The sequence below is a fragment of the Carassius carassius genome, chromosome 20 (genome assembly GCF_963082965.1).
Source record: "Carassius carassius chromosome 20, fCarCar2.1, whole genome shotgun sequence".
NCBI classification, from domain to species: Eukaryota; Metazoa; Chordata; class Actinopteri; order Cypriniformes; family Cyprinidae; genus Carassius; species Carassius carassius.
This window is the reverse complement of record NC_081774.1, coordinates 14682918-14710871: the sequence shown is the minus strand read 5'-3', so window position 1 is coordinate 14710871 and position 27954 is coordinate 14682918. Positions and strand designations below refer to the sequence as shown.

Genomic DNA, 27954 nt, shown 5'->3' with positions numbered 1-27954 from the left:
ACTATAATATTTTGGATCCAAAGAATTCTTGATTTCTTTGTCAGGTCATGTATTATATCACTGGAACATCAAAAACATCAAGGCAGAGCACCTCTAGGCCAGATGACCTAAAGGAACCCAAGGAAGCAACTTTTTCTCCTTCGAAGGTTGCAACTGAGAATGCTTCCGACATTTCCCAGCAGCAAAAACTGTTAAAATCAAATGACTTATCTATAAATTCAGTTCAGCTAAACCAATCAGTCAAGGAGGTCCAAACCAAGCCAAATAATATTCATGAGGTGCCATATAGCCCCTTTAACTCTTTAAGGAACAGCACAGAAGCTGAAAAAGGGGCATCGCTCATTAATCCCAAAGAGCTCAAGGCTGAATCAGTGCTGAAGTCTCTAAAGCAGGTGGTTCCTACACCTTCTGAGAAAGTTTCACCTGTTGAGGAGAAGTTTGAGGAGCATATACTGCGTACATCCTCTGTTGCACCTGTTATGGACAAGTCAATAAAGCATGGACATCGCACAACCACTGTTAAAGTTACACTTGTTAGCAAGTGTCCACAAAGTGCTGAACCAGTCCATCAACCCAACACTGATGACTCATTTTCAACACAACCGAATAACCATGACATTGAGCAGGATGTAACAAAGAGATCACCTGAAGATCATGCCAGATACACTGAGGAGGCCAGTCTAAGTCCAGACCTCCCAGGAGACGAAGGTCCTCTTCCACCAAATAACATTGCCTTCAGGATCACTAAAACCAAGGTACAGGCTCTATCGACTGGAGAGTACCAACAGCTGGTAAACAGTAAAGGCACAGATGTCCAAACTGTTAAAGTGGGCTCAGAACCAACCCTAACTGCCCCCGAGGACTCTAGGTTTGACAAGAAGCCGGTTATCATAATTTTTGACGAGCCTATGGATATCTGTCAGGCCTACAAGCGACTGTCCACCGTCTTTGAATGTGAAGAAGAGCTTGAGAGGGTGCTATCGGAAGAGAGGATAGATGAAGAGAATGAGGAGGAAGTGGAAGCCAACTCAAAGAGTCAGGTCAGTCAGATAACACCTACAGATAATCTAGATCAGTTCAGAACTGAGAATAGGGCAAACAATCAGAGTAGTAGTAGCGTTCCAGTGCCTGTACAACAGCAGAGTTCCTTTGAGAGTCCTGCTCTTTCTGTTGAGGAAGGAGATAAGACAGAATCTGCTAAAGATGCGAAAAAGAAATTCAAGTTTAAGTTCCCCAAGAAGCAGCTTGTAGCTATTGGCCAAGCTCTTCGTACGGGGACAAAAACTGGCAAAAAGACACTGCAAGTAGTTGTCTACGAGGATGAAGAGGAACCAGATGGAACCGTGAAGGAGCTCAAAGAAGCTAAAAGGTTTGAGATCAAGTCCCACGCAGACGATGATTCTACCACTCCTAAGTCTTTATGGCAAAACCAGACCACCACGTCACAGAGCACCAAAGACAGAACTGAGGAACTCCGTAAGACTACTTATCAAACATTAAACAGCCTTGAGCAGACCATTAAGCAGTTGGAAAGTACCATAAGTGATATTGAGCCTACATTGGTTTCGGAAGTCTCCTGCAAGGAGGAATTGAAAGCTAAGAGATTGTCCAGTGATGCAGAACCGGAGGAGGGCAGTCCCACAAAAAAGCCAGCCCCACTGAAGCCCAAACCCCACAAGTCATCTCTGCAAAAGAGATCCAAAACACAGTCTCGATCCTCCTCAAGCACGGCCACTTCCTCCAGTTCCTCCAGCAGTAAACAGGTTTTTCTCAACTCCGTTGCACCCTTCTGCTGGTGGCTTGGGTTTGCTTTAAAAGCCTGACTTTCTAACCAATGACTTAAATCAACTTTGAATGTGTTTCGTAGGTGTCTTCGGGTGAACGCTCTGTTTTGGGGGCTCTGTGTGATTTCAGTGGACATGATTATGGACTTATGGTGTTTTTCTCTTTTAAACCACTGTCTATTTCTCTATTCAGACTTTCAATGAGGTTGAATCCACGAACTGTTTCTCTCTCTAGTGCATGTACTGTGGTTGGGATATTGGTGGTACACTTGAGCATGCTGCCTATATCTTTCTCTTCCCAATCATGTCTACAAATGAGAAATCTTTCAAAGCTTTGTCCTCATTCTGTCGTATACTTGTCAATGGCCTCAATCCATCGCTGACATTGTTTCCTTATTGATCTTTTCAGAACTCTGGTGACTCGCCTGCTTCGAGTCAGACTTCCTCACCCAAGTCTCGCCCGCAGCCAGCAGAGAGTGTGGAAAAACCTGGAAAACCTCAAAAGCTCCAGGACTCCCAGAGGCAATTCCGTCAGGTAGTTTTACTATAGGGCAGTGTTAAGGCATGAAGACACATGGGAAATGTCTTCGAGTAGTTATATTGAGGACACACAGGGATCCAATATGACGATCTCTGTTCCCCTACAATTAATCACAACCAGCTCCTTGTGCATGTTTATCATTTACACATAGACACTTTCAAGACAGGCATCTTTTTTTTCTTTTTTTTAACCAACTCTTGCGCTCCCTGGGAATCGAACCTGCAACCTTGCTGTTGTTCGCACTTTGCTCTACCAGTTGAGCTAAACAGGAAAACTGCATGATTCTTGTTATCCAGCAGTCAATCGTGAGAGCAAACACTAGGAACTACCGTGCTGGTTGGGGAGTGGCAGTTTATATTTCCACTTCTTTGGATTATGAAGATATTTTGAAGAACCCGGTGTCCAAATTCCTCCTTTTATTCCTTCTTTTCTCTCTTTAATGCTTAATGTGTGAAATTGACTGTGAGAGAAAAGAAACAAAAGTATGCCTTTTGTTACAAGAGTAATATTTTTGTTGGTATTTTCATAGAATATATATTTTCACGTATATGTGTTATATCATCCTACTTGACTTTCCATGTCTTCCGGCGTCTTTGTTGGCAGGCTAACGGGAGTGCTATGAAAGCTGGTGGGAATAGTAAAGATGCTTTCCTTGCTTTGCCTGCTTCTAAGATCCCAGCTTTTATACCTAGCTCATGGAAACATCCTTTACTGGGAACATGGCATGAGCTGTCCATTTGTCTCTTTTGCTCATTCTGTTTGCACTCATTCTAGTGTTACTTAAGGTGTAACAGAAATACCGATTTAGTTATGCCGTGTATTTGGGGTGGTGTTTTTGTCTTTGTGCACTTCCACTGAAATCCAGGAGTGGTTAAGAATCTATAGCCGCATATTATGGATTTAGTTTTGGTATATGTGAGGGATTAAGCTTGACAGTGTTGGCTTTTTATTTTATAGAAGTGCATTTGTTTACTTAAAAGAACTATATATAATATGCAGTGCTGTTTTAGAGAAAGGAAATTAGATGAATATATGATAATATAGAGTGTTTTATTTTTAAATTTGCCGTATATTGTGGGAAAACAAAAGCTTCATAAAATATTTTTTTTGTTTTGTTTTGTTTCAGGATTTTCTTTAGGGCTTTAAAAAAAAACATTATTGCCACATTATTATCATTATTCTAGACCTGACATTTATAAATACTATTCGATGTCTCCAGATCCAGAAGCAGATGACTGGGTCAACAAAGCAAATTTGTTACTTTGTACACATTATCAGATGTTCATGCTTCTGTTGAAGAACAAGGTGCTCTATGGATCATTTCAAATCATGCTTGAGAACAACCAACTTTAATCGTTATAATTTTATGTAAAACATGGTGTATTAAATATAAAAAATGCAGTTTCACCAGATGTTTCAGACTTCTGGAGCCCACTCTATACCTATCAGAAATGGTTTAACAGGTTTGCGGTGATTTGATTTGACATTTCGAAATGGATTTAACAAAATTTAATCTGTTTTTTTTTTTTTTTTTTTTGCCAGTGTACTGCCAGTTTTAACAATATGCAGTTTGTAGTGTTTGCCATAAAACCAAAGTTTTGTTTTTCATTTAAAAACAAAGATGTATATAGAGTAGTGTGTGAGTGAATGAATGACGTGCAAGCATCGTAGTGGCTCTGAAGCCTAGTTTTGTGTTCCTTTATTCTTGTTCTCCTTCAAATAGCTCATGTCAAATGCCAAACAATAAAGTGATTCACATGCTAAATATTATTCTCAAAAATATTGGCTGTGAAAATAATGTTTTAAAATTCAAAATGTTACTCCTATGCATGCTTTTCAGATATTTAACCATGGATACTGCAAAGGTAAATGCTGTAAATATTACCTCTGATTTTGTAATCCTGTATAAATTGTACAAACATTGTTTGGAAGAAAATGCTTGCCAGAGATGTTTATCAAATAAAGGGCTTCCAGTGTATTTGTCATTTATATTTTCATGTTTTTATTTAAACGCTGTGTATGTAAATGTGTGAATTGTCTGCCAATTGCATATTTTAAACAAGGTTGAACACCTGTCTCTCTAGTAAACATAAATCAGTTTAACCTCTTTCAAGACCTGATTAAACTATTTGAAAACTAATGACAACACTTCCAGATTCTATCACTTCAGTATTCAACTGCAGAGGGCAGCACTGACTTGCAGGAATTTTCAGTGAAAAGAGACACGCTGTAATAATCTTAAACTGGAAATTATTTATAATGTTTATTAATTGTTGATTTCGTATTTGTTGTAATCTTGTTTTTTGGCAGAGGTGGAAAAATATTGATTCTGTAAAAAAATTCTGACCCATAAAAACCCAGCAGCTGACAATAGTTTTTTATCACTTGAAGGTATATGCCTTACTATAATATACTTTGGAGGTGATGCTGCCAGAGTAGCCCATTACTGTTCCAGACCTTTAAGTAACAATTTAAGAAAGGCTGTATTGAGATATCAGATAAACTGAAGTGGGGATCTTAAACAAAAGTCTTTAAAAATGGGTTTCAAAAGACATTTTAAAACTGTGCCTATGCCCCTTAGCAGTCATTTCATTATATGAGACATGAAAGCAATTAATACCTGATTGATGCAAGAGTCTATATCTATTATGTGGACAGCAAAACTCCTCTGAGACGAATGATTGGCACATCTATTAATTTGGACTTCTCCTCCGTGCTTAGATATGCATTACTTTTAATGGCAAGTTCAATTCAGTCTTAAAGAATTAATTAAGTGTACCTGTTCAGACACATGGTGCAGTTCATCATCAGCTTAAAAGACATTTTATTGTTGCCATTCACAGGGCCATGAAATTCACTCAAGGGCATTTCTAATAAATAAAAAATGTATATACATTTTTCCAAATGTATAGGGATGAACAATCCAACATCTAATTAGAGATGAAAACACTGTCTGGACAAAGGAATGCAGCTTTTTCCGTTTCCAGGTCCTCCTCAAATTTGTAATTAGCCAGCTTTAATGAAAGATAATTAGTTCATATGCAAATTTTAGAATGACTGAATCCCTAAGCTTTGCACCATCTAATTAGCATGTAATTTGTATATTATAATACATTTACCATTAAGAAGTGAGGAGTCCAAATGCTACAATGCTATAGAGAGGAGAACAAGAGTAATTAAAGCGCAAGTCCTTTTAGCATTTAAGATTAATTATTGTGTCTCCTGATGTTTTATGGTACAAGAGCATCAACATCATAAATCTTTGAGGACGTTAACAAACCAACAAGGAACTTGTGTAAGTTAATCAAAGATCTGGTCACTAATTTGCATTTTTAATTCATCGCAATTAACGAGTGTCAATTGAATAGGAAATTAAGGCTGCGATAGCTATTCAAGGTACCGCCGTTTGCTTATACAATTTCTTTGTAATCCTATTTATTGTTCCTCTAAAATAGGAAAATCATGTTTATGCTTCTCAGTTTTCTGCTAGAGCTTATTTACCGTAACATATACAGATATCCAATGATTAAAAACACATTTTGTCACCATAGAACCATGAACGATGAATGTGTTGAGTACACACGACTATAGATTCAAGGATTTTGTAGCTACATAAAGAACCAACTCAATGGATTCATGTATTAAGCTATGTAGTGCAGTTATACAGTTGTAAGCATTTCCTGATGCAGTATGTTGGACTCTTAAACAAAAGCACTGTGAACACACTTTTAGCGTAGATGTATAGATCTGAATTTTCACACCAGAGTGGGTGATCTCAAGCTCTGAGCGAACCACCTATTGTTTCCCCTGTTGCATTTCCGGCACATGACCTTGGCTGGGTAAGTTTTAATTTATCTCATTTTAGAGGGCATTACTGCCAGCTCCACTCCACAAGCCAGCTCAGGAGCCATGGGATCACCCCAGGCGAACTGTCTGACAGCACACAATTGCCCTCCACCGGTAAGTACTCTAACACTTCATTAGCATTTAATTAAATTTTGTCTACCAGGAATAATGCCTTTAAAAGAAGGATGCCTCAATGAGAACAGAGTAGCCTGTGTACTCCCAAAAGCATTGGAGAGACGACATGATTGGGAGTGTAAATACGTTTTTGCGACCTGTAAAGTGGTTGTATTTCCATTTCTAAAAAACATTTTAGGTTGCCAAAAGCTTCGTGGTTAACGCGTCGACATCTAGCGCAATTTCGCTCAGTGACCCGAGTTCGAATCCTGCCTCAAGGTCCTTTTGCTGATCCCGCTCCCCTCTCTCCAATCCAATACTTTACATCTCTCCACTGTACTCTCAAAATAAAAAGGCACAAAAGTCCATAAATATAACAACAACAAAAAAGCTGTCATTTAGGAAATCATTATGTAAATCTTTATTTTAGACCTGACATTTATAAATACTATTCGATGTCTCCAGATCTAGAATCAAATCGGACACATATACTGACAGATTCATTCTTTAAAACACAATCAAATCCGGATTTTATTGCAAAACCATAAAAGGGGCAAACATTTATCACAGTAAAAACATAGCTTTGCCTTCGTTTAAAACAACCATTACAAATAACAGTAATTTATTAAGATTCACTGTTACTTCGTTTACAAAACTGGTAACAAATTATTTATTAAATCAAGTAATAAAATACAAACGTTGAAATATAACATGAATGTACACTAAAATTAATAAGTAACCTTTAACGTTGATCCAGAACAGGGCACCAGCAGTCATATAATATTCATGTCCTTACAAGGACATCATGTGAATTTATATGTGAGATTGTTAAGGAGCATAATAAACCATACATGCATAAATCAATAAATACATTAAAACGTATTACAAAAAAGCTTAAAATGTCTATTAAAAAAATGTGCGGTCTAATGAACATCAGTAAATGACAAGCTTAAAGCTTAATTACACAAAACAGTTCTTGCTTCATTTCACTCAGATGTTGATTCAGAATTCATTCAAAAGTGATTGTTTCATGTGTCTGTTAAATCTTGCATGCATTTTAAAAGGATATGATTCATAATCCAAGGTCTGAGTCAACACCCCCGTCAATATGAGCTCAGCAGTGTAAACATCTAAAATGAAGAGATCATCAAAAAATCATAAGATTGTGCTTGAGTGATGGCTGACTGAAATGTGTACACATTAGATTTTCCTACTAAAGTGGTTTTATACTATACAGAGAGAAACGTCAATTTTGAGATGGAAACTGGGCCCGAAGGATATGCCCTCTTACCGATGTTCTTCAAGAAGTACTCTCGACACAGATGGGAGTCATTTTCACAGGTTATTAAAATAATCTCCGGTAAATTCTAAAACAAACATGAATGACACGAGTGTCAGTTATTATTACACAGATAAACACCAACAGAGCAAACTCTGCACCCAGCACGCGTTGTTATCGACAATCAGTTGTGCTGCTTACTATTTTTACAGGATTCTTTGATGAATAGAAAGCTAAAAAAACAGCATTTATCTGACCTAGACATCTTCTGTAATTATGTATTTATTATGTCACTGTGTAACTATGTAATTCTGCACTTATTAATGGGTTTAACTGTCACTTTTGATCAATTTATTGTGTCCTTGCTGAAAAGTATTAATTGTTCAAAAGGAAAATGTTATGCCTTCAAAATTTTGATCTACAGTGTATATTATTATATATATATCATGAAGTGTAATGCATCCTTGTTTATCTACTAGCATAACTCCCTTTAAATGGTACTCTGAATTCACATCGTGGCTCAGAGCAGCACAAAATACAAAGAACAGCTGTGTAGAGGACAAAAAGGTGCTCATTAAGTGAGCGAGTCGAGTGACCCAGCATCCTCATCAATACAACAGCCCCACACGCCTCTGATTAGGGTACCTTGTTTTGCTTGTGCTCCATGATCTTGCGGTAGGAGGGCTGCTTGGACAGCACTTTCCCTCCGGCACTCTCCACTATAACTTTCATTGTGCTGAGGCTCGGACAGATTCCTGGAGTTATATAGAAATACTTCCCCTGTAAAAGAAGAACACACGCTGCCTTGTGATATCCAATTATGCCACATGCCAACGCAGAGACACATAGTTGATTGGCCTATGTTCTGCAGAGTCATATAAACAAGTTTGAGTAGAAGTACACGCACTAAAGTGGATGGACTCTAAATATCCCAAAGCTCCTAACCTTGAAGAGAGGAGCCGCATGAGCTCTCTTCAGTGACTCCTCCAGACTGAAAGAGAACAGCACCTCTGCCTCTGCATCTCGCAGCATGTAGCTCTGCTCATCTGCAAGCACAAAGAGGAACAAATCAAATTAGCATTATGGATGGGCAATACAGCTGTATCTACTGATATACTGTTCTCAAAGGGATACTTAACCACATATCGTTTCAAACGTGTATGACTTTCTTTTGCATAACATGTTGCAGAAAATGCAGAAAAATGTTGGTAACAAGACAGTTTTGGGGACCAATGACCTTGAAATGTATGAAGAAAATCTCAACATATCTTCTTAAAGTTTAATCTTCCACTGACGAAAGGCACACTTTCATCTTTGGGTGAAATATACCTTTACCTTTAAGTTACAGCCACTAGAGTGATTGACATTACTTCGAGCAGATCATATGCCCAATTTTGACCTATTTGTTGTAAATTACTTGTAACATTCTAGATAAACAAAACAAAAGAAAACAAAAAGTTTTTAAAATACAAGAAGAAATAGAATAATTCCCACTTCCTCCTCTTACACTCTTCTGTGTTATGGCAATTTCATTCTATGTTGTTGGCTCAAATTCAATATTCAAAACTATTCCAAACCTGTCTGAAAAATTTGAAACAAACCTAAAATATTTCGGGGTGACATTTTGGTCTTCTTGTGACAAGTGTGAGCTTGGCATTTGTGTCAAAACATTTGCAGTACCAATGAAAATATCCACACCAGCACATCCCTAATGGGTTTAGAAATGACTTAACAAGTGGGAGGTGGGTTGAGATTGCTTGTGAACTCAAGAACCAACTATATTCCAATCCATTGTTCATTACGTAGCATTCATATTTCATGTTTTAAAAATCACAAAACATTTCTTGCTGGAATATGAAGCAAGGCTCTTTAGAGCATCCACAAATCAGTATAATCGATTGAAACAAAGTATACTCCACACTGACTCACCCACAAATTTCTGGCTTTTCCAGCTTTCCTCCAGCCATTCTGGAGTGACTATGTGCTTGACTACAGATACAGCAGTGAGGAACTTCACTGTTCTTGTCACTTTGCTAGCAACCAGATGAGTGCACTTCTGAGCGCTGTCAGCCACTTCCCCTCCAAGATCATACAATTTCTGCAGCCAAGGAGGAGAGAGAAAGAGAGATGATAAAAGGATGCAGGGAAGGGCGAGCAGAACACCATGAGGGGTTACTTACTGAAGCGCATCTGAATGGAGCAATATATTTCTCAGTGCTCTCGAACAGTTCAGAGGAAATAAGCTCATAACCATTTTACAAACATGTTCATTTTCAGAGCTTTCCAGCAGCCTTGAGAGCTGCCAGCCAGACACAATGTGACTAGAGACATTTTATAACTTCTTAAAACTAGGTCAGTGTCATTCGTTTTTCTTTGCTGCTTACAAAAAGAGTGCATGCGTTCAGTTACCTTTATGTACTGCTGTGCCTGCAGAGGTTCAAAGCCTGTGAAAAGCACATAAGGTGTGGACTCAGGTGAAAGATTTTTAGTAGGTGTTGGCAACTCTTCTAACCTGCAAAAGAAGAGAGAGCGTTATTTCTCCAGCATTCTGCCCCAGAAATGTTTTATTGTACTTCATAACACAATTTTAGTCTTCTACTTTTTGTCCCCTATTTAAGCCTAAAATAGGTATAAGCTAGCATATGTGCATGAAAAAAAATCATCACTAGAGCATGCACATACGGGTTTCTCTAACTGCGCATGCCCTGTACATTCAGCTCACACGTGCACTTTTAATGTTTTATAATGCACTTTTTTATGCTCCTGTGTGCATATGCCAAGGAATATTTGTATGTCCTTCAGGAGATTTGAGTTTTTCTGCCAGGCTGTTGCTGAGAGTAAGAACTTGTTCATGTAATAATCAGTCTCACAATCAAAATAATTTGAACATTGTAGAGACATTGAGACATACAACAGAAAATTCTGGGGAAAAACTGGATCTGGAAATGGTACAGTCTGGATTCTACCATCCAGCTCTAACAATCTTTCACTGTTTGAACTCACTTGGGCCTCTTGTTGGGCGGCTGTGAGCCGACATCAGCCTGTTTCTGTTTCAGCTGCAGACGTAAGCTCTGTGTGAGGCGACAACAAAAAAGATGTCTGTGAGTCTCAACACATACACATCTGCCCAGACATGCGGTTACATTTGTATCCGCTGAGGACTTTCACTGCAAGACTCGAGCATCACAAACAAGAGCAAGCAATCAGAGTGTGTCCGTGTGAGAGCCCACTCACCGCCAACGCCTCCGGTGAGATCTTCACAGGAATACGCCAAGCACCTGACCACAAAAAATGAGAGCATTTTATGTTCTACCTCCTCAACAGCTTGGAAATCTGGCAGCTATAGCATCGCAATAACTCAAAATGACATTGCTGATTGGAATAAAGCTTACTCAGAAGGTTGTGCACAAGATGAGGGTTGGGTGCCAGTGGTTCAGGCAAATTGAACTGGGAGTATCTGCTGTGCTGGATTTGCCGCAGAGCTTCAAATTGCCCCAGTAGGATGTCGCACAACCATTGGGCGTTCACACAGGGGATCCTCCACTCCTTTGCCTTCTCGTATTTCAGCCCACTCGGTCTGATGCCATTGAAAGAGGGGGCATTGGATACATTAATAAGAAGACTGAGCTTTCAGAAAGATATGAAACAATTAATGTGATTTGTCGTTTTTAATATATTTGCTCAATTGTTACAGTAAAAACTTTAATAATTGCCTTAAAAGTTAATTCAAAATTAAACTGCCTAGGGAGAGGCATTGTAAAAAAACAAAACAAAAAAAAAACATTAATTCTATTGACCACTGAAAGAAAACAACAATTTACTATACTTCTATAAACAGTCATAGTGAGGAAAAGAAACCTCTAGATATCCTACAGAAAGAAATCGGGAAGAGAGTGAACCAGTTGAAAAACAGCAACAACTGGAGACTCCACTAGATCTTACTCTTTACAGATGAGTACAGTGTTGCTACGGCAAAGATAGCCTGTGTATCGGGCTCCTGCTAGATAGGCCATGAGCTTCAAATCATCACGATCACTGTCCACGAATCCAGTCACAGAAATGATCTTTTACAACAAAAAGTAAACAGAATATCAGAAAATAACACTTAAGTTCATGTATACAACACTCAAATGTATGATAAACTGAATAATACCACATGATTGGGTATTGGCACTCATTTTCAGACTGAATTTGACTTGTGTTTGTATTGATTCAATGTCAAGAAGCATAGTTCACACTCTAAAATGTGTGAACATATGTCTTAGATGTAAATTTTAATATAATTATCAATAATACTTATTTAAAATCAGGTAATTGTTTATTATTTTAAAAAATAATAAAATATATATATATAATTTGAGAGTTTTATTTTCAACAACAGCAATAATATTAATTTCCACTTATCCTATGACAAGCAGGTATATTTTAAAAGATTAGTCTAATGAAAATTTATTCTGTTCTAATGAACGCCTACAATTTAGATATTTTTTACTCAGCCCTAAATTAATATGATGTTGAACTACAGCCACTGAACAGAAAGGACTGGTTCTTACATGCTGCGAGCAGGGCTTGGCCCCTGGAGGGAAGATGAAAGGAAGATGAAGGGTCCTGTGAGGGGGAACCATCCTCTTCTTCTTGAGAACAGTGTTAAGCCAGTGAGCTGTCACACAACGTTTTCCTTCTCTTAGAGCCTGGCACAAGAAAAACAGTTTAATAACAGATCATTAGTAAACATCACGACCGAGAGTAGCCTAAACAAAAGTGGACATAACATTGAGGACGTTTTCCCACCAATTAAACCACTATGCATTTGAACAGACAGTAAGGATAATGTATAATGTTTGCTTCTTTTCAAAACAAGCTTTTATGTTTACCTGGACATAGGTATTGCTGGCTTGACTCTCACAAAGTAAATGAGTGCAGCGGCTGAAAGCAGAGTCCACAGTCCCTCCATTTGCCTGAATGATCTGTGTGCAAAATAACAATATCTTATTTGCATATATCTGCCAGAAAAAAAAATAATAATCTAACAGGATGTTTAAGTAAGAGGTGGATTTCAAATATGTACCTTTCTACTGATATTGTAAAATACTATTTAATAATAACGGCTGCCCCCTAATCGTTAGTCAACCAACATTTTATTAGTCGCAAAAAAACAAAAAAGAAAATCCACGGGCGAAGTCACAGTCTGTGACTAACAGATTGTTTAAGGCTGGTCTATGGTAATACAGTACATCGGGGAGGACTTCCAATTCACTCATCGACCTCAAATATGGCTTATCATCTGAAATATGTAGCTTAAGTATTAGCAACTTTACATGGCCGCTCAATCTAATGTTAACCTAGAGAAATGTGCACTGTTCAAGTGTGTGCTGAGTGTGTAAGCTGAACAGTAGCTCACTGCAGGACAGACAGGGGCGCTCACTTGCTCTTAAAATACTCTGTAATTTTGGGTCATATAGATAAATGTAATACAACTTTAGACTCTGTAAAGACTTTGTTTATTTGCGTGTGTATTTGTGTGAGCACAATATAGCGCTTTTTTAAAATAAAAAGCAAACAGTATTTGTCTTTCTGCCATCTTGGTCTGTGAACTTGAGTGTGAAACTGTGTATATCTTTGCCTTAAAGACATTCAAAATATATCTATAGAGAGTGAAATGTCTACGTTCGAATGAAACATGAATACAGGTGCATCACTACTGCGGAGATGACGAGTCAGTGTCAAGAACTTCAAACAACGCAAGCACTAGTTTATCAAAATATTAAAATTTTGATACAGTCTCCTTTCTGTTTTTCACTGACATATTCATAATCATTACTTCTGCCGGTGCGCTGTGGCAAGCTTTATGCATGCACTTGAGCACTTATTAGGCTATGTAGGCAATTAAAGGCTCATTATAATGATTTAAATGGTTTATTAATAAAGTGTGATTAGTGGACTAATGCTTCAAATGAACAACTACTAGTTGACAAGAAAAATTCTTAGTTGAGGACAGCCCTATTCATAATGTGGTAGTCACATTACATAATTTTTTCTATTTAAGACTGATTCATTTAATTCCTGGATTTTCCTGATGCTTGAAAAAGTCCATTATTTAATTAACGATTCCTCAGACTAAAAGTTTTTTTGCACTGGAGCTTTCTGTTATTGCTGTGGAGTTTTGTCTATTTTCAGTAGCACTTTCCAAATAAAGTCTTAATATATATTCAATATTGAATAGTTGTTGATACATGCTTAATATTAAGGACTTTTTAAAAAATACTTTACTCAATTTTGGCATAAGTAGGAAAAAATTATATTAATTCAAATAAATAATAATGCCTTTGGATTCTTTTTTTCTTTTTTTTCTGTAAGAAAACAAATTTACATGGTCTAAAATTTAAATGTTAAAATAAGGCTAACTCAAATATCTTATTTTTCTCAAGACAACGGGAATCCTGGTACTTCGGGAAAAAAAAAAGTTTAATTAAAAACCCATCTAAAATTATAAATATTTAGATTTTTAGCTGTTTAGCTTATTTTCATTCACGTTTTGTCTTATTTTAAGTCATCTTAAGGTCCCTGGTTGAGAACCACCGCTCTAAACTTCTGAATACTGGATGAAAATTTTGTCTTAAAGTACAAGTACGGAAAAAACAACATATTTTGGCGTGAAAAATTCAGTAGTACAGTTTAACTTACTCTTTTCCATGTGGCCAGTAACTGTTTATCAGCCATCTGTTCTGGATAGTCTGCAATTGCAAAGATACAGCCAACCAGGAATCCCTCTTCAGGGACTGAAAAAAAAGCATGATGTTAAATTTCCCTGGCATATTGTATGTCAATCCATTCAGGAGAAATCAGTTTCAGTTAGCTAAAATGTGAGACTCTGCATACATCTCAATAACAAAGACTCTTTCTATTATAACTATTTTTATAGTACATGCCTGTCTGTTATTGCAAAGCAGCAGCCGCTGCACTTACTGTCTTGGCCAGGTTCATGCCCGAACAGCTGGTGCAGCTGCGCAGGCATCACTGAAGGTTGCAGCATGATCTGGGTCAGATTCTGAGTAACCTGCTGGTTTTGATGTTGTAGAGACTGCTGGTTCTGCAGATGCTGCTGTTGCATTTGCTGCTGCTGTTGCAGCTGTTGCATGTGCTGCTGTTGGAGTTGTTGTTGTAAGAAATGTTGTTGCTGCTGCAAATGCTGTTGGTGCAACTGCTGCTGGTTCTGCTGCTGTTGTTGTTGCTGCTGCTGTTGCTGCTGCTGCTGTTGCTGCTGCTGTTGCTGTTGTAACTGCAACTGGAGCCTTTGCTGCTGTTGTAACTGTTGCAACTGTTGTTGCAATGCGTGTTGCTGCTGCAAGGGTGGTCTTGGGAGCTGCTGTGGTCGCATTTGCTGCTGTGGGAATGGGTGTTGTTGTTGTTGTTGTTGTTGCTGCTGCTGTTGTTGTTGTGCATACATCTGTTGATGCATCTGCTGCTGTAAGAACTGATGGGACTGCTGAGGCATTTGAGGGAAGCCTTGCTGCGCTGGCGTCTGCGGCTGCGGCTGCTGGGGTTGCTGCGGCTGCTGCTGCTGCTGCTGCTGATGGTGATGCATCTGCATGACCTGTGGCAGCATCATAGGATGCTGTTGTGCCATCTGTTGTGGGTGCTGCGGTTGCTGTTGTGGTATCTGATGTGATTGTTGCTGCTGTATTAACTGCTGCTGTGCTTCAGGCGGTAGCTGCTGCTGGGTCTTAACTGAATTAAACAGAATCTGGTTGGGAACACCAGGCTGGCCTTGATTTCCCAGGTGCTCCACCACACCTTTAGATGAGGCTGAAAGACTCTGGAGGATCTGAAGTTACAGAAAAAAAAAAGAAAAGAAAAAAAAAACAGGAATAAAATACATTTTAAAATATATTAAAAGGTAACTTTAAACTGTAATAATATTTCACAATATTATATTTGTTTTGTGTGTATTTCTGAACAAATTTTTTTTTTTGTTCAAATATTCAAAAATATATCAGCCCCAAACTTTTGAACAGTAGAGCACATATCAGAATTTCTACATGTGGACATCTCTATTGCCACACATTACAACTAGCCATAGAACCAGCCCTAATAACACGATAAATTGAGGAGAATTTCTGCTTCAAAATAGACTACATTCTAGTATTGTCAAAAGTAGTGACCACATTACCTTTAGGTACTGAAATTTTAAAAACGTCTATTTGCCGCTAAGATTTGAGTGCTGTTTAGCAGATTATGAATCAGTGCTGAATGGTCATTGTGTTCATGCGCTTAACAGATATGACTGTGATTGGCTACAGAATCACACAGGAGCGTCTGTGTGAGTGCTCGGTGAAGAGCGTTAAGTGATTATCATTGCAGCCAATCACAGTCATATCTGTTGAGCGCGTGAACACATCGACCAATCAGCACTGTGTAAGAATCTGCTCAACAGCGCTCAAATCTTAGCAGGAAATGGATGTTTTTAAAATTTCAGTATCGAAGAGTATCGCGGTTGGTACTTTTGACAACACTACTTCATTCAAAACCAAGCTTCTTACATGTGCCACATTGGAGGGTCGTGAGGCCTGTTGCGTGTCTGTGTTGTTAGTAATGTTCCTCAGAGTCCTAGCAGCTGGATTCCAACCACCCATGACATCCGATCTCTCCACCCCTAGTGGCACACCTCCACCTGCACCGACCAGCCGAGCATCTGGTGGACCAAAGCCTCCAGATACAGGTGGGACATTGGCACAGAGATTGATCAAACCAGTTTCTTTGCCAGGTTGTATTCGACGCTTGGCAGGTCCAGGCTGTGGCACCTCAGCTGGGGTCCAGTTCAGGTTACGATCCTCCTTTTCTGGGGACGAGTCATCAGAGTCATCGAACATCAACTCTGATTTGCGCTCATGTTTCGATGAGGGTGAACGACTACGCCTGCCTACTGGGGAAGCATCGCGGGATGATGTAGGGCTGGACCGTCGACTGTGAGGTGAGCGTCTGTCACTGTAGCTGCCTTCAGAACGTGAGCTCCTTTCATACTCGCTGCCTTCTTCTTCTGGTGCCTCATACACTGTAAGACGTGGGTGATACAGAGCCTCATCCTTCCTGTTCTTTTCTTTCACCGAGTCCAAAATCCATTCTGGAGTTACTATTTTAATGTTGCTATGCCGCAAAGCACATTCATACTTGGCCTGGCAAAGATAGAAAAACCCACATTAGAAACAAATTACACAAAAAAATTAACTAAAACTGCAATATTGCCCAGTGCGATTATCAAATCACAAAGTTTGCAATTTAATTAAATAAATTATATGCAATGTGATTCACAAAAAAAAATGCTGTTCCAGATGAAATCATTTCTGCATCTGCAGCAAGTTTGGGTTACTTATAATGTGCATTTGGGAACGCAAAATTCGCCAACCATCTTTCCAAACTTGTAAAGAGAAGCTCTTATAAACTGACTGTTGTCAACAAAAGAGTTTTAGTTTTAAGGTTTTCAGTTTTAAGGGCTTCATACTGTTTTCTTCCAAAATAAAAATAAAATTGTTACACTGTAAAATACATTTATTATATGTTGAATTTAATTTTTCAGTGAAACATGAAAAAACTTAATATTACACAAATCTGCTAAATATTAATACTATTTTAATAGTACTATTATTATATAATCATATAGCTATAAAAACATTTTTGGACAAATTTTGCAGACCTAAAAACAAACCTGGAGTTTTTATTTGTGTTAATAATAATAATCATAATATTAATTATTTCAATCACAAACAATTTTTATCTGAAAAATGTAAGCCTTAAATTACAGAATGAGAATGATAAAATATTTTGAGTTTGACATACATTAATGGATGCTGATAAATCCACAACTTCACTGATCACTGCAGTGGTTATATATTTGCATGATGTTTGTTGAAGTACACAAGGGTTTTCTCAATATTATCAGTTAAATCAGAAAGGTTTCTGCATGCTCACTAGATAATACCAATGACATTTCATTTGTTTGGTTACTAAGAATAGCCTATAAAAGTCAGGCTTTGAAAACCTAGATGGTTGGTTATAAAACTGACCCTTTTTTGAATACAGCACTCAGACCTCAAAAACAGGCCCAATAAAATAAAGCCAGCAATCTAGTTCCATGCCTCAATTGATCCAATAGCAAACAACCCACAGACTTAAACCAAGACTCTATTATGACTCTATTAGTCGTAAACTTTAACTGAGCCGCTGGATCTCACACACCTCCCCCACTTTACTTTGGAGAGAGAGTGGAGCATAAGACTTTGTATTGGTATACCATGCCTTATTGCGCAGCATGAATTCAGTATTAGTAAAAACACAACAGCCTAACCTGACTGACATCTAACTACCATTAGTAAACATATGCATTAAAACATATGCGCTTACCCCCTTCGGTTCAGGCACAACCAGATGTGTGCACTTCTTGTTGAAGTGGAGCTGACAGTCACCTCCATAGAATGTTACAAAGGCCCAAAGTGTGTTGAGATCCTCTGACAGCTATAAAAATGACAAGACTGGTAAATACTCAAATCAGTGCTGCTGCCAGACAATGACAGATGACAATATTTAGATTTGAATAAATTGGCAGAATATGCAAGTGCAACTTACATGTGGCAGACAAGCTGTAACACCAAAGAACACTTGTCCTGACTCTGGGGAAAATCCTGTAACTCTGATTGATTACCAGTCAAGATAGATAAACATCTAAACAGCATGCGATTCATCTTTAACTAGTCATCAGTTGCTAAACTGCATTAAGTTGATCCGTGACATGTCGGGTGCAAAATAAACATCACAACCGTGGACTATCAAACCCATTAATCATGAAAGGATACGGTAGCAGGTCTCCACATTTGACAGACAGGATCACCCAACTCGGCTGAAACAGAAAGCATTGTGAATGTTCAACACTGCAGCGCATTTTCATTAGTAACACAGTAAGTGATCACATCTAACACAAACAGGAGATCAGTCTAAATTATTGCCAACTGTAAATTTCTTTAAAAACTTTCAATATTATTTGTGTATAACCAGTGCAATATTATGTGTGTTTACCTTCACAACGGGCAAGTCAAAGACCTCTCTGGATTCCCCGACCTCTGGATTGTCCCCATCTTCTGCTATAATGTGGGTGGCGAGGGCATTGTAAGATACTTCTTTTCCTTTCCCAGCTTTCAGAAGTTGTACAACCTATCAGCAAATGTCAGGAATTGATCATTACCATATCAGTCAAATAACAGACTATTTATAAAATAAAACATTATCTGTTTGTGCTAGCTCTTAATTGATGTGCCAGAAACTCTATACAAACCATACAAGAATGTAGTCTAAATATAAATAAAAACTGCACAAATCCCAATAAAACAACTAGGAGCAAAGGTCCATAATGAAGACAAAAGACACTGAAACACAGAAAGAAGGGCTACATATGCTAACGTTATTTTATTTGTTCAACTTCCTATTTAAGATACAAGCTAGCTACCATTGGCACAAATTGTTTACACAGACTTAAGGGTCAGGATCGCAAATAAATCGCTAAAATAACTCAAAAATGAGCCCAACGTGAGAAGTGTCGCATTGTTGTCATTGACAATGGCTAACATCTGAAGACAGTTCTTTCGCTAACCGCAGATAAAGGCACCAGACATACGAAAGCCGACGACTTGAATTAATAAAAGCAACTGTATTTAAGAATAACATTAAATGCAATTTGTCCATAGGTATGCTCTAGGTTTCACCATATTATGAAAGCTGCTGTGGATTAGCCTTCATGCTAACACCAGTCAGTATCCAGTATTAGCCAAAAAGCTAAATGAATAGCATATTAATGTTAAATGTACCTTCTGATCAATATCTCCGACCACATAGAACTTCACGTCCTTGAAAAGCTCTTCCGGTACTTTTATGTCGTCTTCCGACATTGTTTTGAATGATTTAATTAATTTTACATCAGAAAGTAAGCATTATGTTGCTGTCAGATTAGCGCACAATCGGCCTCAATAGGAAAAGGGTACAGAAGCGCCAAAGAGGATTCGGCGGGCTCCGGACCCTTACATCTCTTTCGTGGGGGGAGATCAATATTTTTATGCAACTAAGTCTGGTAAATACATAATATACAAGTATAACATTATAGATTATGTTATGGAAAATAATAATTTTGTTGTTCATATCATATTTGGACTTGAATTATCCAGTTATATTAAACGAAATATACTGCTTATTTCATAACACCCCTATATTTGTGAAACATGTCACATTTGTGGGCGGCGTGTCATCTTTTACGCGCTTATTTACATCAATTAAAGCGCCAAATATGAAACACTTCTATCTGTGTGTGACTGTTTTCATCTGTATAAGCAACTCATTTTAAGTAGGAAGAAATGTAATTTTGAATTTAAATTTAAACGGATCTGTGATTGATTTGGCTATACAGTTCTACACTTAAGTTTATTTTATTTTTACTTGGAAGTAATTTATATTTTATCGCCATATACATCTATTTAGTTACCTTCAAGTTAAGGCATCAAACACTTAAAAAGATATTAATAAGAGCAATACGGTTGACAGTGACATATAACCTAGTGAAACTTCAAGCAACTAAAGCTACATAAAATATGTTCATAAAAAAATAATAAAACAATCTTTAATTTCAGTATGCGCTGACTGACAGGGGACAGGCCAGAAGACATCTTTAGGAATAAGATATGTATTTTAAAAAATAGGGAATTTTGTTGGTATTTAAAGAAAAATTATTTACATTCATATAAAGTGTATATAGCCTAACTGGGAAAAGAAAAGAAAAAGAAATACAAGCTATCCTGTCTTTGCAAATGCTGATTTAAGACAGGATAACTTATCTTTTTTCTGTCCAAAACCAAAGATTCAACCAACTAATGAAATATTCTGAATATGTGTTTGTTTGTTTGCTTGGTTGCTTATTCCCTTTCTCTTGTCTGTACATGTATATGGTTGTTTATAAGAGCCTTTTTTATCTTTTAAAAATATCTTTAAAAATACTGTGAAGTTCGCCTCAGTTTGAAATGCTCAAAATCCACATAATAGGCCAACTACTACTGCTGATTTGTTCTAGATCTAATGTTAACAGGTGAGGGTGAGGGTTATGTGTAGGTGCGGAGTAAATATCATGAAAGTTCTCACTAATAGCTTCAGGCCTCAATGAATGTAATTTCTCCTGTAGGCTACAAAAACAGGAAGCTTCAATCAAAAATGGAAGAAACAAGGTACACACCGCTATGCAACGTTTAACTGTACCTGAGAGCACAGCTCAGTGCAGTTGTGTGTCTCATGGGATTTGATATGGTAACGCTATGTTCTTAACCTTGCATCCATGTGGTCTGCGCTGAGGTGGCGACTGGAGAAACTGCGCGGACGCGGACACTCCTGTGAACACGAGATCCAGAGACTGACAGACAGTGTTCACTCAGGATACTGTCTTCTACCGAATTGAGTGATACTGCCTTCGCTGAAGCAAAACTCTTCTTGCCTGAAGGTAAGTGGGAATGGGAGGAAAACAATAGCCTAACCAAGCTGCGGTGAGATGCCGTGAATATGTGCGCGTGTAGATCTCGCAGAGTAATGTTGTGTGAATGATGCTGTATATTGAAAGATGCTGTATTCTCGGCGATATATAATATAGTTGAAGTAATGTGAATGTCACCTGAAAGTACTAGTCTTTCCAATTCATTAGTGGGCTAAGTTTACTTGTTTTACCAAAAATATTGCGAATCATAACTACAACTTTGCCCAAAAACTTAATGCCTTTATTAAACTGCCTCCAGTGTTCAGTTTTTAGTAATTCCTATATAGATGATATATTTGTATATATGATAACTCTGCTCTCTGATAAATGTTTCTTTGAATAACGCGATGTGCAGAATGTTTCTTTCTTTCTTTCTTTTTTTTTTTTTTTGCATGCGCATGCACTTACATCTCTTCTGCATATGTTAATTGCAGGGCAGCTTGACAAGTAACAGTGATGCTTGGCATATGTAAATCAATGCACAATAAACTGCCTTCACAGAGCAGTTCAGTGAACAAAGTACCTTTTGATGTAGTTACTTTGGACAAATGATGGATTGAAAGTGTAGGCTACAGATGCACTCATGTTGCAAATGAAAACATTTTGCAAATGAACAGTACTTTTGAGAAATATCATGTAAATGTAGATTTGCAGAAAAAGCTGTTTTATAGACAGGATCATGTTTTTCTTTCATGTTGAGATCACATGACCAGCCTCATCATGCTGTTGAGTTAATAATTAATAGTGTAAACAATATTGTTTTCTTTATGCTTTCAGTCAGTGCTCATGGCTGATGATTTATGAAGAATGAACATATAACTCTATGTAAACAAAACATAAAATAACAAACACAATGTACACAACGTCATAGTCTAGTGTAAGTTAATTAAAGGGAATTGGGACATTTTTCGCAGTCTTAATCTTAATGGGATCCCAGTTTACCTGAAGTCACCTCTATGGAGAAGCATGTGCACAGTCCACCAGACAGTTCAGACAGAATGAGTACAAGTGTAGATATAAAATGTGCAAACAAACAGTCTCTGCTGCCTGGAGTGATTAAGCAAACTGTGACGGCCAGCAGCTTCCATGTCACAGATCAAGGAAAAATGCCTCCATTCAATGCACAGCGACCGCAGGGAAGAGAACTCACGGCAGTCTGATCACAGTAGAGCAGCAGCCAGACCGTTTACCAGTATGATCTTCCTACAAAGCATTAAAATAATTGGCATTGAATCCAATAGAGATTAATGTAGCATGAGACAAAAACAGCAAAAACAAACCCCATGCATTGACAGCAATAGGTGTCTTTAAGTCCAAAACCACGCAGGCAAAAATTCAAAACTCCCATTAAAAGTGCAAACTAGTAAAGTGCTGTAGGTTACATACAACACAAAACATTTGGTAATTAATATGTACTTGCCAGAAACAGTTTGAAGGAGTCTTGTGTTACTGAGCAGGTCTGTAAGTGCACTGAAATGTATCCTTGTCACCTTACGTTTGAAGGAATCTGCTGTGAAGAGTGAAGAAGTGCCAGTGTGATTAGGATGAGCCCTCCACCGCGGCACTGCTTTAACTGTCATTAAAGTAATGATTTAAAAGATGAGGCCATTAGCTATGTGAGAGCGGATGACACAGTCTGTTGAATGTCTCATATTTGATTAAAGGAAATTATGTAGTTTATGAAAATCCAAGCTTCCCACACATGCATTTCATTTCTAAAAGACGGTCTAAAAGAATAGTTTGACACGTGGAGCTGATGTTTGATTTAGACTGCAGACCAATAGAATAAAATATTTTATTGATTTATTGTGTATTCAAGCTGGAGGTGTTATGAATATTTTAATGTTTTAGTACATCGGGCATATATCAACCACTACTTGTTTTTCCCCTGGAAACCTCATACCCTTAAGGCATAGGAAGACAAGAAGGGCTATTTTGGTCAGCAATCTGTCCATATTTCACCTCTTCTGTTTGACATGTTTATTGTTTCTGGTTGTGGATTTCCCCAAGCCATACATGAATGCTTAATCAGTTCGGCCAATTTTCACTCAGGCATTGTTCGAAAGCGCAATTACGTTTTCGAACAATTACATCTTGAACAGATCCCAGTGGCAGATTCATTATGCAGTCACAAAGCATGATGGAACTATAGTGTCATGAAGGAATACATGTTCTAAAATATTGATGTAAGGACCTGTAGTAAAAAAATGGATTTCAGCTTTTCGCTCACATTAAAGATACAATAAATTATCAAAGAATTCATTAGATTTCACTCCAAGCAAGATGCATATCAAAATACAAACACTTTGATCATTAAAACAGAGCAGTTGAAGTAAGGACCATTTAACAGTCCAGAATCCAATTTGTGCAGGAGAAGTGTTACAAGCAGTGCTATATCTAATTATCGGCACAAATGGTTGCAGAAAACAGTATGTTTCTGAAGATTCAGACTTCAGAAGAATAGAGTATGACACTTCTTACAGACTGCTGCTAACCCTGGGCAGATCGGGGAACAAATCAGACTGGATATTTGCTCATTGAGAGGGAAAAAAAAACTATTTCACAATTGTAACTCTCTGCCAGTGGGAAAGTTGAAATGTTACACAGGACTTGTCAGGAACGTTGACATGTTTCCCGGCCTGAATCTACCTTTTGAAGTCAGCCCTGCCACGCCAGAGATGGCAAATGACATATTTTCTCTGGCATGACATTTCAGCTAAAAATATATTTTATTATACAAGGTCTACTGACAAGAGTTTGTGGTAAATGTCTTTTTCACTGTTTTTCTGGGTCATCTACATGTGGTAATACCAGCAGACTGTACAGTGGTCAGATATTTCTTAATATTTGTGCCATCAGTTGTTGGCATTGCTGTACTGTATATGGGCAACTGAAACAGATGCTACTCTCATGTCTCTTTTATCGCACATCGAGTGAATAAGTTTCACTTCACAAATATGACTTTGATAATGACTTTTATTTCGTTCACTAGTAGTCCACCTTTCTGTGATGAAAGGCAGTGGGCTCTGGCCATGCTTATTCATTGCTTGGGGGCCGTTCACACAGAACACATTTTTCTATTCTACTGCACTGTTTTTACCGAGGCGTCTTACATCATTTGCAGCATCTTGAGCATGACACAACCTTATAAAAATGTTTAAGGGCATGTTTACACAACAAAGATTGCTCTAAAAATAGAAATTTTCTCTGCATTTTTGAAAAGATTCATGTACAAATGAAAATGTTGATAAAATGATCCCACATGGACCCACAAAAACAATGAAAAATACATTAATTTGTATGTATTTGTTTGGACAGAACACGTAAGCATGTGTATGACATAACCGTGTTCACAAATTAGAATTTTCGCAGTTTCATAGACAACACTTTGAAATCCATTTTCAAAAGTTGGCATTTTCAGGCTTCCAAAGCTTGAGCACTGGGTTTTTTAAATGTGTGTCAAGTTCAGGTAAAAGTCTTTCCATTGCATTTTCAAAGCATATTCCATTGTGTCTCGTGGTTTTAAAGTGTTTCACTGTAGCCTGGATATCACTATTTTGTTCCAGTTGACAGCACTGAATATCTGTAGAAGCTGAATTTGTAAATGGCCTTTTTCTCATTTTTACAGCTGTTGCAGTCCAGTGAAGATCTTTCTTGTTATTTTGAAAGTGGTGTAAAGCGGTCAAAAGAGCACTCAATAACATGGCTGATGGCAGCCAGAACAGCTCCTTTAATCAGAGCTCAGAATATGGAAATGTCTACAGACCACAGACAGTGTTCAGCGTCTTGACGTTCACCCTGCTGGCCATGCTTATGGTGGCTACATTTTTCTGGAACATGCTCGTCCTAGTCACAATTCTCAGAGTCAGAACGTTCCACCGTGTGCCCCACAATCTGGTGGCCTCCATGGCTATATCTGATGTTATGGTGGCTGCTTTGGTGATGCCTCTCAGTCTAGTGCATGAGCTGAACGGCCGTCGATGGAAGTTGGGCCAAGTTCTCTGCCAAGTCTGGATATCCTTCGACGTCCTGTGCTGTACGGCCAGCATTTGGAACGTGACCGCAATAGCCCTCGACCGTTACTGGTCCATAACTCGCCACCTGGAGTACACACTGAAGACCCGAAAGAAGATCTCCAATGTGATGATTGGCTTGACGTGGCTGCTGTCATCTGTTATTTCCCTCTCCCCTCTGTTTGGCTGGGGTGAGACGTATTCAGAGAAGGACATGGAGTGCCAGGTGAGCCAGGAGCCATCTTACACCATCTTTTCCACATTTGGGGCCTTCTATCTGCCTCTTTGTGTTGTGCTGTTTGTCTACTGGAAGATATACAAAGCTGCTAAGTTCCGTATTGGATCAAAGAGGACCAACACCATCACTCCAGTTGCAGAGGCTGGAGAGGTACAGATGATATGTTGTGATATGCTTTCTTTTTAGCAACTTTTTAAGTTCTTTATCCCGCACACACCAGTGTGCTGGCATTTTAACACTGTACTTTGCAGATCTTTTTTTTCCTCATGATTGCTGAATGTAATCTATTGCTTCAGATCAGACTGTTCCTATTTTACCTATCATTATTTTACAAAATGTTACTAGACAGCAATTCAATAGCTGATTGAACACGAATATCCCATTATGTTGCTCTATTACCTTGAACAGCGTGGTATAATCTCTGAGCATGTCACAACACTTTAGCGAATAGTATTCCTGACACCTCCCTTAGATAAGATCTATATTATTTTCCACTCTATTACCATTCTGTTCTGCTTCAGTGGGTTTAAGAGGGATTGTCAACGGTTTGACACAGAAACTTTAAGGGTTTAAAAGCTTATGATTAAATGCCTATTTTCATGGCCATTCCAATACTTCAAAAGTTCTATGCATTTTTATATTATGTTATCGTAACCCTAGAAAGAATGACTCGAAAAAACTGCATGCATGGGCAGGGTAAAAATCTTTGCATTGTATTCAGTAGCTTTTGCTTTTCGTTTTTTGTTTATTTTCATCTATATTATCTGTGTAATAAAATAATTTAAGTTTTATATATTTCGTTATGTAAACACTACCATTCAAAAGTTCACTAAGATTTTTTTTCAGTATGTATTGTAAATTAATACTTGAATTCAGTAAGGATGCATTACATTGATCAAAATGACAGTCAAGACATTTAAACATTTTACTCAAGAATTCTATTTTAAATAAATACTGCTCTTTTGAACTTTTTTAAACGTGTAATCCTTGAAAAAAATACAATCATGTTTTCAGCTTTATTGTCACAGGAATAAATTTCATTTAAAAATATATCACAATAGAACATATATATTTTAAATTGTAATAATATTTCCCAATATTACTGTAGTTTTGATCACATAAATGCAGCCTTGGTGAGAATAAGAGACTTCTTTCTAAAACACCTATACTTTTAAATGGTAACTTTACATTGCTGAGGCTCACATATAATCCGAGGAATATGTTTAATACTGCATAAATAAATGATTTTATTAAATATAAAATTTCACCCAGACACTACTTTTATGTGTTCTGGGTTTAAAACTAAATCTTGTGGTTTATTTGACCCTAAATCTATACTTCTGACTGATCCACTCACAGCAGTGATGCTCAAGACACATCTGTTCCCTCAGGTGAAAGAGGCCTCCAGGCAACAGCCTCAGATGGTGTTCACAGTACGCCATGCCACGGTGACATTCCAGACCGACAGCGAGACGTGGCGAGAGCAGAAAGAGAAGCGAGCAGCTCTGATGGTGGGCATCCTCATCGGAGTGTTTGTCCTGTGCTGGATCCCTTTCTTCCTCACCGAGCTCATCACCCCGCTGTGCTCCTGCCACATCCCGCCAATATGGAAGAGTGTCTTCCTCTGGCTGGGCTACTCCAACTCTTTCTTCAACCCGCTCATTTACACAGCCTTCAACAAGAACTATAATAACGCTTTCAGAAATCTCTTCTCTCGACAGTGCTGAGAGATAATCAGAAATCTTGGCCGTGCCACAAATGCCAGTTTAAGCCACCCTTAAGATTTGGGAAAGTGTGGTTATCGGAGTTCTTCAAAAAGCACAGATTCACAAAGAAACTGCGCTCAAGTATGAACAGAATGATGTCTGGGCTTTAACTGTCAGGCAAAGTGATGATTTGACCCAGTGTCAACAGTGAAGAACGCTCAGCCAAAATGTCAGGCTGTCCCCTGCATTAAATGAATCTAGACCACGTCTGGCTTTTAGCAGTCAGTTTATATCAGTTTATATTTACAGTATATATATATATATATATATATATATATATATATATATATATATATATATATATATATATATATATATATATATATATATATATATATAATTTATATATAATTTTTTTTTTTCTAAGATTTGAGAATACCAATGTTTTTTTCTTCTTGGAAGGTTATATGAGATATTGTCTTATCTAGAAGAGAAAAGATATAGTCTCATCCAAAAAGACCCAGAATTATGGACAGCAATTGGTAGTATACTTGGGGGAAATTATTTAGGCTTTCTCTGTTTTAGATTTTGGATACATTTTCATTTACAAACACATTGTGCATTTTGTGTAGGCTGCCTTTTTGTACATGGTAACCTTTTATGTTGCTCACTGTGGATCATTATTGTTCCTAATTACAATGCTCCGACACAAACAAGTGATACAGATTATTCGTGTTGTCATCTTTGTCTGAAAGATACAGCTTGTTATGAAAAATAAAAAGTAATGTCTCTGTTTTGAGGAGAGTGAACATGGGATTGATGTATTTACAGCTCCAGACTGCTGAGTTATGCACTATGAACTGTCATTTTACATGGCTTAG

General features: G+C 37.8%; 3 protein-coding genes across 14 annotated transcripts in view; 2 read left to right on the top strand and 1 right to left on the bottom strand.

Annotated features, from left to right (window-relative positions):
• si:ch211-207d6.2 (sickle tail protein homolog) overlaps positions 1-3022 on the top strand; it is a 48821-nt gene extending 45799 nt beyond the window's left edge. For 6 of the 12 annotated variants that reach the window (XM_059501799.1, XM_059501802.1, XM_059501801.1 and 3 more), the window contains 2 exons: positions 45-1763; positions 2194-3022. In XM_059501799.1, coding sequence (XP_059357782.1) covers positions 45-1763; positions 2194-2334 — 1860 coding nt within the window. In that variant the 3' untranslated portion in view covers positions 2335-3022. The remainder of the gene's footprint in view (positions 1-44; positions 1764-2193) is intronic. The other 6 variants (XM_059501806.1, XM_059501805.1, XM_059501810.1 and 3 more) reach the window with 1 other exon arrangement.
• Positions 3023-6788: 3766 nt separating this feature from the next.
• On the bottom strand, positions 6789-19595 carry LOC132096444 (PAX-interacting protein 1-like). Its single transcript, XM_059501798.1, has 21 exons — positions 19417-19595; positions 18632-18766; positions 18412-18455; positions 18185-18248; positions 17963-18073; positions 16105-16737; positions 14531-15389; positions 14249-14343; positions 12439-12531; positions 12118-12255; positions 11507-11628; positions 10957-11141; positions 10799-10842; positions 10568-10635; positions 9974-10076; positions 9494-9662; positions 8510-8610; positions 8210-8344; positions 7577-7652; positions 7356-7415; positions 6789-7105 (listed from the first exon to the last, which is right to left on the bottom strand). Exons 1-21 carry the CDS (start codon positions 19495-19497, stop codon positions 7089-7091), a joined length of 3333 nt encoding a protein of 1110 aa, XP_059357781.1. The 5' UTR covers positions 19498-19595; the 3' UTR covers positions 6789-7088.
• Positions 19596-24745: 5150 nt separating this feature from the next.
• htr5aa (5-hydroxytryptamine (serotonin) receptor 5A, genome duplicate a) lies at positions 24746-27329 on the top strand. Its single transcript, XM_059500890.1, has 2 exons — positions 24746-25517; positions 26759-27329. Exons 1-2 carry the CDS (start codon positions 24819-24821, stop codon positions 27092-27094), a joined length of 1035 nt encoding a protein of 344 aa, XP_059356873.1. The 5' UTR covers positions 24746-24818; the 3' UTR covers positions 27095-27329.
• Positions 27330-27954: the final 625 nt, after the last annotated feature.